The 18,966-nt window shown below is 33.8% G+C and overlaps 1 protein-coding gene across 1 annotated transcript in view; it reads left to right on the forward strand.

Moving 5' to 3' along the window:
- The window catches only part of LOC111698152 (spondin-1), a 23,449-nt gene continuing 4,483 nt past the window's right edge, over positions 1-18,966 (forward strand). The window contains exons 1-12 of the mRNA XM_023468410.1: positions 1-137; positions 1,769-1,841; positions 2,240-2,336; positions 7,205-7,250; positions 7,534-8,931; positions 8,984-9,142; positions 12,003-12,116; positions 12,253-12,335; positions 13,036-13,170; positions 14,910-15,017; positions 16,675-16,834; positions 18,068-18,160. Of these exons, the coding sequence (XP_023324178.1) occupies positions 2,308-2,336; positions 7,205-7,250; positions 7,534-8,931; positions 8,984-9,142; positions 12,003-12,116; positions 12,253-12,335; positions 13,036-13,170; positions 14,910-15,017; positions 16,675-16,834; positions 18,068-18,160 (2,325 nt within the window). The 5' untranslated portion in view covers positions 1-137; positions 1,769-1,841; positions 2,240-2,307. The remainder of the gene's footprint in view (positions 138-1,768; positions 1,842-2,239; positions 2,337-7,204; positions 7,251-7,533; positions 8,932-8,983; positions 9,143-12,002; positions 12,117-12,252; positions 12,336-13,035; positions 13,171-14,909; positions 15,018-16,674; positions 16,835-18,067; positions 18,161-18,966) is intronic.

Genomic DNA, 18,966 nt, shown 5'->3' on the forward strand with positions numbered 1-18,966 from the left:
TTCATTTTAAGGTTACCCAGGGAAATCCTAAAAAATGTGACAAAACTCCAGATGGGCAGGAGGCGTACAAAACTCCCGGAGATAATGGGTTCTCTGTGTCCGTGGCGGGTTCACCTTCTCTGTACAGGCCAGGACAGGTACTGTACCAACTTCTTGTACCGGAAGGTTGTTAAGCGAGTACTGTACCAACTTCTGTACAGTCCTTTTTGAGCAGGTACTGTACCAACCTCTTGTGCCATTCTGCTATTTAGCAGGTACTGTACCAACCTCTTGTACCAGTCTGCTATTTAGTAGGTGCTGTACAAACTTCTTGTACAAGTCTGTGATTAAACAGGTACTGTACAAACTTCTTGTACCAGTCTGTGATTAAACAGGTACTGTACAAACTTCTTGTACCAGTCTGTCATTAAACAGGTACTGTACAAACTTCTTGTACCAGTCTGTGATTAAACAGGTACTGTACAAACTTCTTGTACCAGTCTGTGATAAAACAGGTACTGTACAAACTTCTTGTACCAGTCTGTGATTAAACAGGTACTGTACCAAAACTTCTTGTACCAGTCTGTGATTAAACAGGGACTTTACCAGCTTCTTGTACCAGTCTGTGATAGAGCAGTTACTGTACCGACCTCTTTTCCGGTCTGTGATTGAGCGGTACTGTACCAGCTTCTTGTACCGGTCCCTGTGATTGAGCGGTACTGTACCGGCTTCTTGTACCTGTCCCTGTGATTGAGCAGGTACAAGAAGCCGGTACAATCCGTGATTGAAAATACACTGATACCAACTGATACCAACCGTCGTTCAGGTATTGTACCAACTTCTTAAACCTAACCGTTGTATCGTCACAGTAAGATATAAAAAAAATATTCATTACATCATATGATTCTCCTCTCTGATATAATTAATAACATTTTTGTAATGTTTAAATGGAATGTAAACGTAATTTCAAGTGACCCTCATTGAAAAAATGGAAATTTCTATTTACAGCGGTATTTACCCTTTAAACCTTTTTCTGTTAAACAATATGAACGGCAATGTTGTTTCGCTAATTATAAAAGTGTTTATATCTAAAAATTCCTATGTATAGGCTGATCCTGCAGTAGAAATACACAAGTCACTTGTGTAGAGAAACCACATTTGAAGTTAAAGACAGTAAAATATATTAAAAACTTGATCAGACAAACCTGTTGTGAATCAGGCATTGATATTATTGCATGAAGGGTCAAATGAAATATCGAGTTCAGTTCCTTAGAAGAAACAATAGTTATGTATATATATTGTTTATATCAGTTGAAAGATTAGTTAAACTTGTCAATATTCAATTTGCAGTTGTTTGAACTTGGCCTATTTATAGTTTTTACTCATGGGATGCTTACTCACCAGGGGGGGGGGGATTTACTTATGCTATTGTCGTCATAAAAAGGAACTGAACACATGCCACAAAATTAAGTTTTCTAATTCTTTTATCTTTGCATCCTGGTGATGTAAACCGATCATATTTCATATCTCAATAATTTAATTTAGTAGAATGTTTTCGTTTAAAACTTTATCAGGTTGCAAAAATAAGAAAAACAAAATATTTTGAGTCTTTTGGCAAGTATTCAATTTCTATACAAACATTGACTGTACAAAACTTCAATGAGTCCTGAAGTCATTTCAAAATAATAACACCACCCAAAATATTCATAATTATCACTTTTTGCGAACACGCTCTTTTAGATAAACTTCTCTAAAACTGTTCCATTTTATTTCTAGATTTTATCTTCAGGTTTATACAATTACGTTGAAAGGAACTCGACTTAACGATGGAGGGATCGAACCAACGAAAATCAAGTTTATTGGTGAGATAAAAACTTTTTATTCTTTTCAATTTGTTCTTCTGATAATCTTTATCGTTATATTTCTCCTTCTCTTATTTTACTTCAGATTGAAAACTAAATAAATTGGAAATCCTTGAAACTATTTCACATTTTTTATGGTTTTTGACCGTTAAGGGAAAAAGAACGATTTGTCGGGCCCAACATTTGTGTGGGACCTCACATGACCCCAAGGAAGATTTATGGATTTCGTAAATTTTAGAAAATCCACGAAAACAAAATTGCATAAATCCTCAAAATTGTGTATTATTGTTTCATCGAAGAGAAAATGCTGAAAGATTAAGCAAGAAACGAAAGTTATAATGGAAGATGGCGCAAAGCTCTCATAATAGCCTAGTGTTCTAGAAATTTTTTGCTTTTAGATTTTACATTGGTTGCTGAGAGTAATCTTCCCTCCACAGAGGTTGCAAACCTTGGAACATTTCAGCTAATGCCTGGAGATGCAATGTCAAAGTTCAGGTAGGTGTTTGTATCCAGGTATAGGTTCAGGTAGATGTTTGCATCCTGGTATTGATTTAGGTAAGTGTTTGTATCCAGGTATAGGTTTAGGTAGGTGTTTGTATCCAGGTATAGGTTCAGGTAGGTGTTTGCATCCTCGTATTGGTTTAGGTTAGTGTTTGTATCCAGGTAAAGGTTCATGTAGGTGTTTGTATCCAGGTATAGGTTCAGGTAGGTAATTGTATCCAGGTATAGGTTCTGGTAGGCAATTGTATCCAGGTATAGGTTCAGGTAGGTGTTTGTATCCTGGTATAGGTTTAGGTAGGTGTTTGTATCCAGGTATAGGTTCAGGTAGGTAATTGAATCCAGGTATAGGTTCAGGTAGGAGTTTGTATCCAGGTATAGGTAATTGTATCCAGGTATAGGTTCAAGTAGGTAATTGTATCCAGGTATAGGTTCAGGTAGGTGTTTGTATCCAGGTATAGGTTCAGGTAGGTGTTTGTACTCAGGTATAGGTTCAGGTTGGTGTTTGTATCCAGGTATAGGTTCAGGTAGGTTTTTGTATCCAGGTATAGATTCAGGAAGGTGTTTGTATCCAATTTTAGGTTCAGGTAGGTGTTTGTATTCAGGTATAGGTTTAAGTAGGTATTTGTATCCAGGTATAGGTTCAAGTAGGTGTTTATATCCAGGTATAGGTTCAGGTAGGTGTTGTATTTAGGTAGGTTTAAGTAGGTTTTTGTATCCGCATATAGGTTCATGAAACTGAAAGTTACTGAAGGTTTACACTATATATGGTTGTCAAAATATAAATGATCAAATTAACATAGATTTATCTGACCTTAATCAGCCAAACCTACACAGTTTATAAGTTTGTAAAACATGTAGGGCCATGGTGGCTTATAAAATAGAGAATATAAGTTGAATTTGAAATCTGATTTAGACATTTAGACTTACAGACGAGAACGTTGTTTTAAATCTTTTCTCAATCATTTAAAAACTGTGAATTTATATAAAAAAATTTAATTACATTTTTGGAATTTATTAGCTCAGTTGTAGACTACAAGAAAAGAAAGATTTTTTGGGATCCCCTTTAGACTTCTTTAAATTAACCTATGAATTTAATGCAAAATGAAATAGAAATATTTCATAACTGACTTTAACGTTTAAATAAAAAAAATTTCTTGAAATTTTAAGAAATATATCTAAGTTTTTTTATCGGCACATTAGATTGTTTATATAAGATTTTTAGAACACAAATTCTGAAACTGGAAAATCAAGATTTAAAATCAAATCTCAATGTTCATTTAAAGTTTGGAGAAATCCCTTGACAATTCTAAGAGAATTATCTCAAAGTCAATACCGCAGATTTTATTACTTTGGGCTGGTATCTGTATATCCTGCGCTTTGTATCCTGTATCCTATATTTTGTGTCTTGTATCATGTGTTTTGTATCCTGCATCCTGTATCCTGCATCCTATATCGCAATAGCTATAGCTTGTATCCTAATATCCTATATATTGTCTCTCCTATTATTCTATTAGTCTTATATCCCCTACAAAGTCCTTCCATATAAGTAGCTCTGTATGTAGGTTCTCCGAGCTAACTATTCCATCTAGAGTTAGATCTAGAGCTAGATATATATAAATCATGAAATACAAAAAAAATCAAAAAATTGTGAAATGCTTTATCAATGTGAACTCCTGATGTTTTTATGATAACTATCCTTTCTAATATATATACTATCCTACTATCCTTCATAATATATGTACTATCCTTTCTAATATATATACTATCCTACTATCCTTCATAATATGTGTACTATCCTTTCTCATATATATAATATCCTACTATCCTTCATAATATGTGTGGTATCCTTTCTAATATATATACTATCCTACTATCCTTCATAATATATATACTATACTTTCTAATATATATATACTCTCCTACTATCCTTCATAATATATGTGCTATCCTTTCTAATATATACTATCCTTTCTAATATTTATATACTATCCTTTCTAACATATACTATCCTTTCTAATATTTATCTACTATCCTTTAGAATATAAAATTTTATTCCATTAATTCCAGTCCTTTCATTACATTTATTTCATTATAGTCCTCTCATCCTAGACTTCCAGTTCTTTCCTTGCTTTTCATTTCATTCCTTTTCCGTGATTCCATTTCTTTCATTCCATGGTCCTTCGTCCTCTTATCTTCTTCCTCTTATCTTCTTCCTCTTATCTTTGTCCTCTTATCTTCGTCCACTTATCTTCGTCCTCTTATCTTCATCTTCTTATCTTCGTCCTCTTATCTTCTTCCTCTTATCTTCGTCCTGTTATCTTCGTCCTGTTATCTTCGTCCTGCTATCTTCGTCCACTTTTCTTCGTCCTCTTATCTTCGTCCTCTTATCTGCTTACTCTTATCTTCTTCCTCTTATCTTCGTCCTGTTATCTTCGTCCTCTTTTCTTCTTCCTCTTTTCTTCGTCCTCTTATCTTCTTCCTCCTTTCTTCTTCCTCTTATCTTCTTCCTCTTATCTTCGTCCTCTTATCTTCGTCCTCTTATCGGCGTCCTCTTATCTTCGTCCTCTAATCTTCGTCCTTCTTTTTGTCCTTGATAACAGGGGCAGGGTTTAGGACGAGAGGGGGGGGATATTTAAAACTTTAATCTTGAACTTGAAAATATTATCAAATATTATCTTTGATGCTGGAACCTTGGTTAGATTTAAAATATATATACACTCAGTACAGGGTGTCAAAAAAACGCTCTTTTAAACATTGTACGTAGCACTTCCATGGTTCAATTTTTAAAATTTTGGACATTTTTAAAATCTATGGAGTAATTTCGACCATGATTAGAGGAATGTAGCACAAAAGAAATAAGAACAGTTTATAATTTTACATTTTTGCTTGGTTGAACATTGCAATTGGACCATTCTAATAAGTTAACGAAAAATTATCATTGTAATCACTTTTTATTTCAATATAATTTTAGGGTTTACAATTACGCAAAAATGATATATTGATCATATAATGATAATCATAATGATAATTGACCTAAAGCATTATGTCTTGCATGGTGAATTTGCGCCCAACATAAAGTCATACAGATTGTGTGGCTAGCGATGGGCAATTGCTAGATTCGTTTTACAGAAACTTTTGATATTTTTAGATTATTAAAAGGTTTTACGACAATCTGAGAAGGGTCCAACGATTTAACATTGTATTCTGCAGAAGTTTGTTTTTATCAAACATGCAAATTTGTTATCCTAGGTGAAAATAAAAAGGCAAAAACGAAACTATCGTTTTTGGGTTCGTTTGTCATAAAACTTTTTAAAAGTTTCTGTAGAACGAATCTAGCTATTTCCCATCGCTATGTGTGACCCTTTCTTTGTGGTGCTCAAATGAAAGGAAATTTTTCTTCCTGGGTTGTAGACTAAGGTCTTGCCATTCTTCAATAATAGCTGTGCTTGTAGAACCTAATAAAATTCCAAAATACTAGATAATTCAAATTTATAAACTTAATTTAGCAAAAATCGCAAGTTTTGAAATATTCCTACATTTAAAATTTTATGCTTCGAGAATGTTCCACAAAGGAATTGAGTCTTTCTGACAAACACAAATTTCCTTATCCCTGTTTTTACTATGTGAAGATGTAGACCTTTGATATTTGCAAACTTTTTTAGTTGATCTTACAGAATTTATAGTTTGAAATATCTATGGTCTACAGCATTTTGTTTCAAAGATATAGAGATTAGAAAATCAAAGTTTGTTACAAAGACTCAATTCCTTTAAAAAATGTTCAAATTTTTTTTAAATTGATCCATGGTGAGTGCTAAACACCCTGTATACAGATTAGATATACAATATTAATCAATATTGTAGAACTAGGATGTTAGAACTAAACAGATTATTAAAATCTATATCTAAATTCAACCTTAAATAATTTTTACTTTTATACATTTCTTTTTTTTAAATATATTTTTATTCTTATTTTTTGAAAAGTTTCTATCTATCTATTTTTCAATCTATCTCTAGGTCTGTTTGCATAAGCAATAATATATAGTATGTTTATCTGTATAATTATTTTTTACGTCTAGTGTATGTATATATATGTGTATTGTATGAATTGTATAAGAATAATGAGAATAATGTGTGAAGACTATACAGGGTTGGTTGCTCACAGATATTGGATATTTACTTTTTTCTTCCTTCAGGGAAATATTTGGAAAATAATTACTCTCTTATAACACTTTTACTCATAACAAAATAGTGTTTTTGTTACCTCAATTTTTTCCGATTTCAGCTTGAACCAAACCGGTTTTTACTGTATCGCGAAGGACAAATCTGACTGTACTGTACTGTACTGTACTGTACTGTACTGTACTGTACTGTACTGTACCGTACAATGTACATATACCTAATTATAAAAGACCATGCATGACCCCATTAGCCTGGATCTAGTTTGAAGGATGGTTTGGACCGATCTAAATCATTTGGATATGATTATCACATGAACTTTCTTCCATCAACCCCACCCATCCTTTTAATCAATTTATCGCCTTTCTCTTAAAATCTACAGAACCCCAAAAATGTTTTTCAAAAACGCACAATTGTTTCTCATTCCCGGCAGTATATATATATATATAAGAAATTATACAATAAATCAACTCTTGAAAAAGAAATTTAAGAACCTTGCATCAACATATCTAAAATAACAAAAAATTTGTTTATGAAATTTTAGATTGCTTATTTGCGTAGTTTTAATTTTAAAATTCTTAGATGTCCAAGTTTTATTTTGCGGTTCATGGATTATTGGCAGAAAATACTGTTTGAATAGAAAATATATACTATTGCTAAATGATTTTGATGAAAACTTTTTTTAGTCATAAGTGCAGCCATGCAGTTAAAGCAACTTCAGCTATCCCTAAGGTAAAAAATTAATGATGAATGATGAATGATGAATGATGAATGATGAATGATGAATGATGAATGATGAATGATGAATGATGAATGATGAATGATGAATGATGAATGATGAATGATGAATGATGAATGATGAATGATGAATGATGAATGATGAACGATGAATGATGCCTTATGAATGATAAATGATAAATGTTGAATGATAAATGATGAATGATGAATGATAATGATGAATGATAATGATAAATGATAAATGATGAACGTGAATATGGAATGATGAATATCTCAGGATGAGGTCACTGTACTCTGGACTGCTCCTGAGCATGGTGACGGATGTATTCAACTCAAGGCTATGGTTGTAGAAAGAAAAGACCTCTGGTATATGGACGACGGCGGCCTAACGCACACATTCTGCGAGGATGACTCTCCAATGGGACAACCTCCTCTTGTAGAACCCTGCTGTGCCTGCCACGAGGCCAAATATGAGGTCATTTTCGAGGGTCTTTGGTCCAGACATACACACCCTAAGGACTATCCTATCGATGAGTGGAAAACACAGTTCTCCCATATGATCGGAGCCAGTCATAGTATAGATTATGATCTCTGGAAGTACAGTGAACCCTCCTCCCCTGCCCTCGCTCTACTGGCAGAGGAAGGTAAGACCAAGAAACTGGAGATCGATATGAAAAGGTTCAGTAAGAATATCCGGAGTGTGATAAAAGCACGCGGTCTTCAGCAACGATCAAACGTGGTCGGACGCACGTTTGCAGTTTTCCGAATGGATCCCACGAACCATCTCTTGTCTCTGGTTTCCAAGATGATCCCTAGTCCGGATTGGATTGTCGGAGTATCGATGGAGAATCTTTGTCTAGCCAATTGCTCCTGGGTTGACAGCAGGGTTGTGGATCTATATCCATGGGATGCCGGAGTACGGAGCGGGATGACGTATAACGATCCTGGAGATTACACCACGCCCAAGGAGAGTATTCACAGAATTACAGCTTGTAACCCAGACTCAGACGAGTCTCCGTTCTTTGATCCAAGCTGTGCTCCTCTCAAACCCGTAGCAAGATTACATATTCTCAAGCAGCGTGAGTACAAGAAGCAGTGTAGTGGGGGACAGGATCAAGGAATCCCTCTTAATCCATCCTGGGGTAATCCTAACACTCCCATTGGAAATAACGAGGACGTTTACTCCGGTACCGGGATCGGACCAGCGGAGGAGATCTCAACCGGAGAATCCTACGGAGATTACGGAAACTCCGTAACCTACAACGATGTTGGTTCCAGTAATACCAACTCCTACTCCGACAACTCCTACAGCTCTAGCTACGGATCCAACGGTGACCTCTGTCAGATGAAGGAATGGACCACCTGGAGCGAATGCAGCCAGACCTGTGGCATGGGTTCTCAGTCCAGAACCCGAGTTTACGTCAATCCTATCGGATCTAAGATTGCAAACTGTCCGGAGGAGAAACTTTTCTCTAAACGAACCTGTCAGAATAGATCTCCATGTCCATCTAGATCATACGGAGGAAACTACGATCCGTTCTTTGGTGACGACGAGTTAAGCCAGGCCGGAATCTCGTCCCCGTGGCACAGACGAGGGCTGTCGTCCGACAACCTAAAGAAGGACGAAACCCTAGATCTGAGTGCTAAGTCCTATATATATGATGGAAAGAAAAAGGTAAACTTCAAATTTGATAAAAAATAGCAAATTTTTTTTCTTCATTTTTTAGAGTGGGACAACCTCGTATACGTATGAATCCGTCCCTGATCCTGAACCTTACTCCGACCCCTACCATGATCCCTACAATAAACACTCCGGGTACGCTAAACAGAAAGGATATCCTCCCAAAACCAACAATCCTGGATCATCTAGATACAACCCTTATAAGGTATCTAACTTTAAAGGTCTAAAGGAATTGAGTCTTTGCCGCAAACTCAAATTTCTAATCCCAATATCTTTAACCCCAATGCTAGGAATTCTGTTAGATCGAATAATATAAGTTTGAAATACCATATTAGGTTCTAAAGAAATAAGGATTAGAAAGTTAAAGTTTGTTGCAAAAAATTCCTTTCGGATTTGAAGAAAAAGCAAACTAAGAAAACAAAACAAATGTTAATGATCAATTCAAGTTTTGCAGCTTTGTAAACTCAACTTATGCGCAGATTCCCGACTGCAGATTATCTAATTTAATTTCAAGATTTATCTTGTATAACCTTGACTGCATTGACATGTGAAGATTGCGGATTTTCATTTTGATACATATTTGACAAATATTCAAAATATTCATTTTCCTTACATATTTCCTGATTAGAGGGGGGGGGGGGGAGACCTTTGGACAACGGGTGTCAGGCCAGGGGGGGGGGGTTAAAGGGTTTTTAAACACACATGTTCCTCTAATATATGTCATTTATCATAAGTAACGGTATTAAAAGTGTAAATATTAGGATAAGATTTAGAATTTTCAAGTATTAAAAACATGATATTAATAATGTGTTATAATTTCTCCTTTATGTATCTTTACCATACAGTTTGTTTCCGCTTAGTAATTTTTGTTTAATCTATTTTGTTAAACATTTTTATAACATATAAACTTAATAACTTAAAAATTATTATTTTCAAAGATTTTTTTAACTTTTGGGGAGATTACATATATTAAGATGTGACTTTGAAGTACATAAAAATAGGATCGGATAAAAAAAATCAACTTTTAATATTAAAGAGGCAAAATCTCTGGTTTAATCTCTTTAATTTGCATTTAGATGAAATGACATAAGAACAGCCAATGTTCACAACCGACCTAGTTAATCTATATAATAGGAATATATTTAAAACATCTCTGTAAATTTATATCTTTCAAGATGAAAAATGTCGTCTTATGCGCAATCTATCTTTATTTATGCTGCATATGGTTTAAGGTTTTTTTCACAGCTCACTTTATCTTTACAAAATTGTTTTTAACAATGTTTGAATAAGAATGGTTGCTAACTAACTTTCTTTTTAAATAGTTTGAATTGAAACCCTGAAAATAAATTTGACAAAATATTTACTGCTGTTTGTTGGAGAAATGATGCTCCTTAACTCTATTCTGGTTCAGTAGTCGGATTTGGTTTCAATCGTAACTGAAGGTTCTAAGATTAATCAAGATAATTGAAGAAAAAAAATGTTGGAGAAAAAAATGTTGATTTTTTTTAGCCTATGTCACCCCTTGGCTACCCATGAGTTTCTTAAAAAAATGTTAGCTCATCCAACTCATCAAAATAACTTTTAGTTTTCAATTTTAGGATTTCCAAATAATGCTAGTTTTTTTAACAAAGACGATTGACGAACTCGAATTCGTCACTCAATTCCCAAGTTTATTGGGACACATGTATGATTAAAGGGACTGCAGTAAAGGAAAAGGGGCTATAGGCTGGCACAGTAATACATGATGGTTTCTAGACTTTAACTTAAATCCCAACATTAGTTCATATGTTTTATGATGTTTGACACCATTATTCCTCTAGTTAAATCCCAACATTAGTTCATATGTTTTATGATGTTTGACATCATTATTCCTCTACCAACATTAGTTCATATGTTTTATGATGTTTGACACCATTATTTAACTTAAATCCCAACATTAGTTCATATGTTTTATGATGTTTGACACCATTATTCCTCTAGTTAAAAACATTAGTTCATATGTTTTATGATGGTTGACACCATTATTCCTCTAGTTAAAAAGGAAATATATTAATGTCCATGGCTAACACCTAGGGGGGGGGGCACTGGGTAAAGTGCCCCTCTTTTTCCAGAAAAGAAGAGAAAGAAGATATTCCACTGCAGAAGCCTGAAAATCTCACGTTTTCTCGGCCTAAAGAAAAAGAATATTGTAGTTCAACCAATACCTTCACCCATACCGCGTAATCGCCCATTATTTGGGGGGGGGGAGAGTGTCGTATAAGAGGGGGGGGGTGGACTCATTCTATTGTAAATTCAATACCTTTGGTATTTCAAACTATGAAATCTGCTAAATCAAGAAGTCTAAATCAAAGGTTTACACCATAAGGATGCAAATACATAGAGATTCATTTTTAGCTTTTTGGAAGCAGATTGAAGTTTTGCAAAGAAATTTTCCTAATTACTTACAAAATGATTTGCACATTTTAAGTTTTTCTTAATTACGTATCAGGTTTTTAAAATTTTTGCACAAATTTTTGCACAAATTTTTGCACATTTGAAATGGCATGGTCGAGGGCTTTTTAAAAATGTATATTTCATTTTAAGACTAAAGACAAAATTTGTCAGGTGATTCTGCAACTGTAGAGTGACTAGTCCGATCATAACGGTACTAAACCTTTGTCTGATCAGGGATGAATGAGATATTTTTATTTGTCTAGCTAAACATCATCATTTTCAATTGTGGTTTCTGTATAAAGGTAGCCTGTGCAATTAAGACTAGCTATTTTTAGGTTTAAAGGATACAGTTGTAAATTAGGTATGAAAATGAACATATGTTAATGTATTATGTATAGTTTCATTTGAAAATACATCATCTGAGATGGAATTTAAAGAATTTAAGCCGCGGTTTAAATCCGCCAAAACCCGGTTTAAATCAAGCGCCGGTTTAAATCTTGAAACATTTGATACAATTTTAAGTGGAACCAACCATATTTAAACCGCGGCTTAAATTTAAACCGCCGCTCAAATTCATTAAATTCGGCCACTGTCCTTTTAATTCTAAATATGTCTCAATGTTTGTTTTGTAGGAGATGGGATTTTATGGATATACTTACGGGGGTCCTTCTACTCATGGTCTATACAGTAATCCTGCAGCTTATCAACCAATAACTCAAGATCTGAATATGCTTGGACAGCTACAGGTATAGGATCAAGATCAGGATCAAGATCAGGATCAAGATCAGGATCAAGATCAGGATCAAGATCAGGATCAAGATCAGGATCAAGATCAGGATCAAGATCAGGATCAAGATCAGGATCAAGATTATGTATATCTAGGGTGATTCTACAAGTAGCTCCTGTGAGACTGAGGAGTGGGGAGACTGGTCTGATTGTTCATCTGAATGTGGGGACGGAACCAGGTGAAAGAAATATTAAAAGTTATAAAAAAAACATTGAAAAAAATATTAAAAAAATATCCGGCCATATTATTTGTCTCGAACATTTAGTTTATATAAGCCTTTTTTATAGTATGGATGTAAAAAGGAGAATTTAAAAGATCCCGGTTAAAATATCCAAATGGGTAAAAATATCCAAATGGGTTAAAAAAGATATGTAAAGAAACTGTGAGTGCATGTAAATTAAACTTTATTTTAACAACTTTTGATAAAAATTGTAAAATATGGAAATGTTTACCGTCGTCTTCATTCATTCTTTTTGTCGTGGAATGTGGCTAGATATTTTGTAATTTGTAGTTTTTATAACTGTTTTCTGACAAATGTTTACGAGTCAAAACTTTTGAATTGTGAACACTGGGATTTAGTTATTTCCTCTGAGATAACCTGTGGTCGGAACATCTACCAGAGATAACTATAATTGATTAAGTAAATTGACATAGAAGTTATTAAAAGTTGCTACAGTGGATATCGGGATCAAGTGTTGTGAAGATTCGCGTTTTTTCAAACACAAAAAAATACTTTAAGGCACTATTATAGGAATAAAACAGCAAATAAAACTTAAAAAGCAACAATTTTTTCCCTGTTTAATGGTTATTACTAGAAAAGAAGAATAACCATGTGTTGCTAATAATATTAAGATACAAAAGTAAATAAATATTTCTAGGTCTCGTAAAAGATATTACAAGGATCAGGATACAGCAACCTGCTCCGAGGAACTTTATCAATCAGAGCTCTGTCATGAATCCTTCGGATGTGAGGAACCAACAGCTGACCTTCCTTCTCCACAGAGGAGAACCAGGTGAGAAACTAAAGGGACTGTTACGGGTAAATTCTAGGTACTCTCTATTCAAAGACAGACATGTACAGTGTACACCTTTACCTGATCTTCAATGAGGGAAAAGTTGTAGAACTTTTTTTATCAAGTGTCTTCCGCATAAGATTATACAGTTTAACGGGTTCCCTTGTGAATTGGAGATTCCGCTCTATAATCAGGGTTACTTGAAATTATGTCTGCAGTCCCATTATAGAATAGGGTTAAAAATATGGGTTTATACTTCAAAGTTATTGTAAAAAGACATTATAAAATTTGTCACAAGCTTTTCACAATAAAAGTAACTGAGCACTCGAGTTTTCTAATTCTTAAATCTTGACAACTTAATATTGCAAACCTTTGATATTTCAAAATTAGACTTTCGTATTTAACAGTATTCAGAGTTTTTATTATTAAGGGCCTGTGCGTGTAATTTGTCGACAAATATATAGGGTTAGAACATTAGAGTTGGGCTATGAATCTTGTGGTACTCAAGTCTCCAAAGCACTGTAAACTCTGGGACTTAAGACTTCCAAGCACTGTAAACTCCGGTACTCAAACATCCCAAGCACTGTAGACTTTGGTACTCAAGTCTCCCAAGCACTGTAAACTCCGGTACTTAAGTCTCTCAAGCACTTTAAACTCCGCTACTCAAGTCTTCCAAGAAATGTAAGCTCCGGTGCTCAAGTCTCCCAAGCACTGTCAACTCTGGTACTCAAGTCTCTCAAGCACTGTAAACTCCGCTACTCAAGTCTCCCAAGCACTGTAAACTCCAGTACTCAAGTCTCCCAAGCACTGTAAACTCCGGTACTCAAGTCTCCCAAGCACTGTAAACTCCGGTACTCAAGTCTCTCAAGAACTGTAAACTCCGCTACTCAAGTCTCCCAAGCACTGTAAACTCCGGTACTCAAGTCTCCCAAGCACTATAAACTCCGGTTCATTCCAAAAACCGGGCCAACTTTTCACCAGCAAATAGAAGCTGTACGGTACAATTACAGACTTTTTACCAGGACTGTACACTAAATAAATGATCCCCTTCTAGCGAAATTTATGTAAAGGATCAAACCAAATAGATTATCAAGTACAATAGGTGGCAATAGAGAAATGTTATAGAAATAGAGGTCGTTATTGATGGGACGCCAAATGGAGGTCGGATATATGTGTCAATATCAACACATCATTTATGGGGTAGCAAAAAAATTGAAGCATGTCTGATTAACTTAAAGTAATTGAATTAGAGGAAGAAAGTGGTATTTTCCCATATTTTCTGAATTCATGGAGGTCAAAATGGAGGTCAATGACCTCCGAGTTCAAATTTTCTTCATGATCCATGTAGATGTTCAAAATTAGAGGCTGCATGTAAAAGTTTAGCTTTCTATCTCAATTTTTAGTGTCGAATTGCCCCCCTCCTTATACGTCACAAGTGTCAAATATAACAAGGAAGAGAACATTTTCTCCCATTAGTTGACATGTTTTCCAAGATTAAATAAAAAAGTGTAAAAACAGAAAATAAAGAACTCAAAATTGCACTTATTTCACTGCAAATAAGTACTGTTTCACTACTATCTTTAATAATTTTGTCGGACACACAAAACTGTTGACACTTGTGACGTAAGAATACAGCTGTACTGGAAGGGTACAAATTCTACGTTGCCATCTATTGTGCTTGATAATCTATCTGGATCAAACTAATTCGGCACAGTAAAAGATTTATTTTCTTAATCTAGATATGAGAAGAAACAGTCCTATACCTCAGAGGATCCACAGTGCGGAGTAGCACAGTGGAGTGAGTGGAGTCCTTGCAGTGTTTCTTGTGGCCATGGATATAATATTAGGTAACAGGGATATAAATTAGGTAACATGGATATTCTATTAGGTAACATGGATATACTATTTGGTAAAATGGATATAATATTAGGTAACATGTATATAATATTAGGTAAAATGGTTTTACTATTTGGTAACATGGATATAATATTAGGTAACATAAGACATAATATTAGGTAACTTGGATATTCTATTAGGTAACATGGATATTCTATTAGGTAACATGGATATAATATTAGATAATATGGATATTTTTTGGTAACAGGGATATAATATTAGGTAACGTTAAGGCATAATATTAGGTAACTTGGATATTCTATTAGGTAACATGGATATAATATTAGGTAACATGGTTATACTATTTGGTAACAGGGATATAATACTAGGTAACATGGATATAATATTAGGTAACATGGATATAATATTAGGAAAAACGGTAATCTATATATATAAAGTTGTAATCTCTGTTTGTCCGTCAGTTTGTTTGTTTGTCCGATCATAACGCAGGAACCCCTGGACCGTTTTGCCTCAAATTTTGATTGGGGAACTCGGAAGACCCAAAGGAATTTTCTTAGTTTGGGTATTGAGATTCTAACATGAGTGGGTCGGTTTTAATAGCGAAAATTTATTTTCCCGGTAAAATCGTTCCAGTGCGGGTAAACGGCGGGAGTAATTTTAGCAACCTTGGCAGCGCTAGGTTCCCAAGCTAGTACATTATAAAACAATCATGAATTGATATCATGAATAAAGGATATTATTTGTTTATGCATTTTGTATAACATAGAAATTTATTTTTACCATTATATATATTCTTGTAATCCAATCCTTCTCTCATGAATACTTATCTTTATTTTATATATTCGGTTAGACATATTTAATATTGTATTACACATTATATTGGACATATTCTCTTCTCTTTTTATTATACCTTAACATATAGTTACTATTTATCTAATAACGAAATATATTGGAAATTCAGAGCTCTCAGTGCCTCCTACTAATTACTATTAATTTTTGCTAAACAAATTTTTGCGAACAAAATTTGACGGTTAAGGGAGTGATTAACCAGTACTGATGGGCTCAAAACCTTGGTCCGTTTTAAAACACTTAAAGTTTTTGCGAGGCTCTGCACAAGAATCTGTGTTGTTTTTTTTTATTTTGAAATTGCATGCTAGACAATTATTTTAATTATATTAAAGTTTGCTTTTATTTCATTATGCAAATTATTTAATTTTATTAATATCGTTTTTCATTTTTCGTATTACCAGGAGATGTAGTTATTTTTATAATAATTTTTTTTCAAAAATTAGCTTAAAAACTTTTATTTGAAGGAAAATCCAATTGATTAGTTCGTCTCGTGATATTTTGAAACGTGTGTTTGTCCTCTAACTTATCAATTATACAGAGTAAAAAGTAACGCTGTTTGAAAGGATCGATGAGGCCAAGGAGAATTGAATTCTCCTTGGATGAGGCTAAACATTCTAATCCTATTTGTTCATGCAAAGGCGCAATTAATAAATCTTATGTAATCCCCTTGTTTTATTAAACAATTGCTTTGGATGTTAAAAAAAATAAAGTTAATTGTTTATAGTCTCCACTTTCCCATCAAGCGATTTTGAAATTTTTATTATTTCTAGGAATTTTTTTTTATAAACATTTGTTTAGAACTCGGGTGTTTACACTCTCGTTTGTTCCTAACCGTGTTTGCGAGGGAGTGAGATTAACAGAGAAGAAGGATTGTCGTCTTCCAACCTGCTGGAACTCTAGGACCACGTTGGATTACTACGATGATGTGGCGCCAAGCTATGCTCTTCATGATTCGCTGGTAACCCATAGAAAATAGGAGCAAGATATTTGGTTGCTCCAAACTATTCATGAATAATAGAGCTTATCATTTAAAATCACAAACCTGTTCTAACTTTAAAAATAAAGGAGCTTATCGATTAAAATCGAAAGCCTGTTCTAACTTAAAAAATAATGGAACTTATCAATTAAGATCGAAAGCCTGTTCTAACTTAAAAAATAATGGAGCTTATCAATTAAAATCGTTAAACTGCGCTAATTGTTATAATAATGAAGCTACAGAGCGTTCCATATCATATCGAAATATCACCAAGCTTTAAAGCCCAAATACGCACATAATACTCTAAAGAAACTAGTATTTTCTGCATGCTAATTTTTTTTTAGACTTATACAATTTTTTAAAATAATGAAATCTTTTTAAATCTTTTGATTTTTACCGGAAATCGCAATTTAGAGCTATAAACGATCTAATATGATGTGGCACACCTTATTTTAGATAAATACAGTTTATTGCTAAAATACATTGTATCTGTCTGTGTACAGAACAAGTTTACAATTACAATTGATGATTATTTTAACAGTACAAGTATAAAGCAATTAGGTGGAAAATAGTGCTTGGCTGTTTTGATTATTTTTTCCACCTAATTTCAAAAATAATGACAACAAATATTTCAATTAGATAGATTTGAGGAGAAGTATTATTTTGGAATGAAAAGTGTATTTCATCTCTTTGTAGAAACATGAATGAGCTCTGAGTCCTGATATCACAACTTTTAAACCATGAAAAGAATTTCTAGTACAGTGCTCGGGTTTATATCAATACAATTGAGACGACTTTTTAAATTTTTGATTTATAAAAAGCTTTTATCAAATTACAGGTTTACATATAAACAAAGTGAAGCTGTTTATTGACAGCCTCTCTTTGTTTCCCTGTTTATATGTATATCCATGCTGTTTGAAAGCTTGGTAGAACTCACAAATTGAAATCAAACGTCGTCTTCATTGTATTCATATATACGTCGACGTATGATGGCAAAGTTCACAAGTCACTTAACTTCAAATTCTAGGATCCAATGATGATTAACTTAATACGAATCGCTTTCTTAATAGATTAATATAAACACAAGTTTTGACCTCAGAATACTGTTTTCTTGTATTTTTTCGCGACAGTGCTCATTTACTTGCCTAGAACTATTTCTAAAGTTCAAATCCCAAAACTGAATATTATGTTTACAAACACTTTAATATTTTTTAGGATTCTGATCCTGTAGTAGAGGTTATGGATGAACCAAAACCTAAGGAGCCATATTGTCAGGAGGACCCGGATCCAGGACCATGTCGGATGGAGGTTAGAGATAAATATCATAAATATTTTTTAAGTAATTTTCTAATCCCAATATCTTTGCTACCCAATGTCGTATACCTTTGATATTTCAAACTATGAACTCTGTTAGACCAAATAATCTAAGTTTGAAGTATCAAAGATTTACATCATCAGATAGAGGGATTAGACAATTTGAGTTTGTGACAAAAACTCAGTTCCTTTATACGGCATATTCCCTTATACATAAGATTCTCTCATCTCTGCAACTGTAAACTGGCTTCGTTCGTTGCCATGTCAATAAATAGGTCATTAGAATACTATATTTAAGACAAAAAACTTAATTTCAGGTCGTCTTTACAGTTTAATCCTGTGTGGGTAACCATGTAGGGCCCATACAACTGTGGAATCGGAAAAATACTTAGATTTTAGTTATGATTTTAAATCTATATAATAAAAAAAGACATTCGTATATATATATATATATATATAAATATATATATATATATGTTGCCTATAGCAGATTGGGTTGACATTTTTTGTGGACACTCAGGGGCGGTCTGGGGTTGTAATTGGCTAAATAAAATACAAAAAAATGTTCCAAATATTTTTTTTCCAAATTTTTTTTCTCCACAGGCAACGCCGGGCCCTTCAGCTATTATTCAATTAAATATGAAACACTGCAAATGTACAGTGTAAGATGGCTTACAAAGTACTGGCAAAACACTATATTTTTTAAATAAATACACATAATTAATTGGTTAAATGTCGTCTTCCTCGTCCACTGTTTTCGTGTTTAATTTTTCCTATCTATAATCTTTTTTAAAATACCA

This window comes from Eurytemora carolleeae, unplaced genomic scaffold (assembly GCF_000591075.1).
Source record: "Eurytemora carolleeae unplaced genomic scaffold, Eaff_2.0 scaffold21, whole genome shotgun sequence".
Classification (NCBI taxonomy): Eukaryota; Metazoa; Arthropoda; class Copepoda; order Calanoida; family Temoridae; genus Eurytemora; species Eurytemora carolleeae.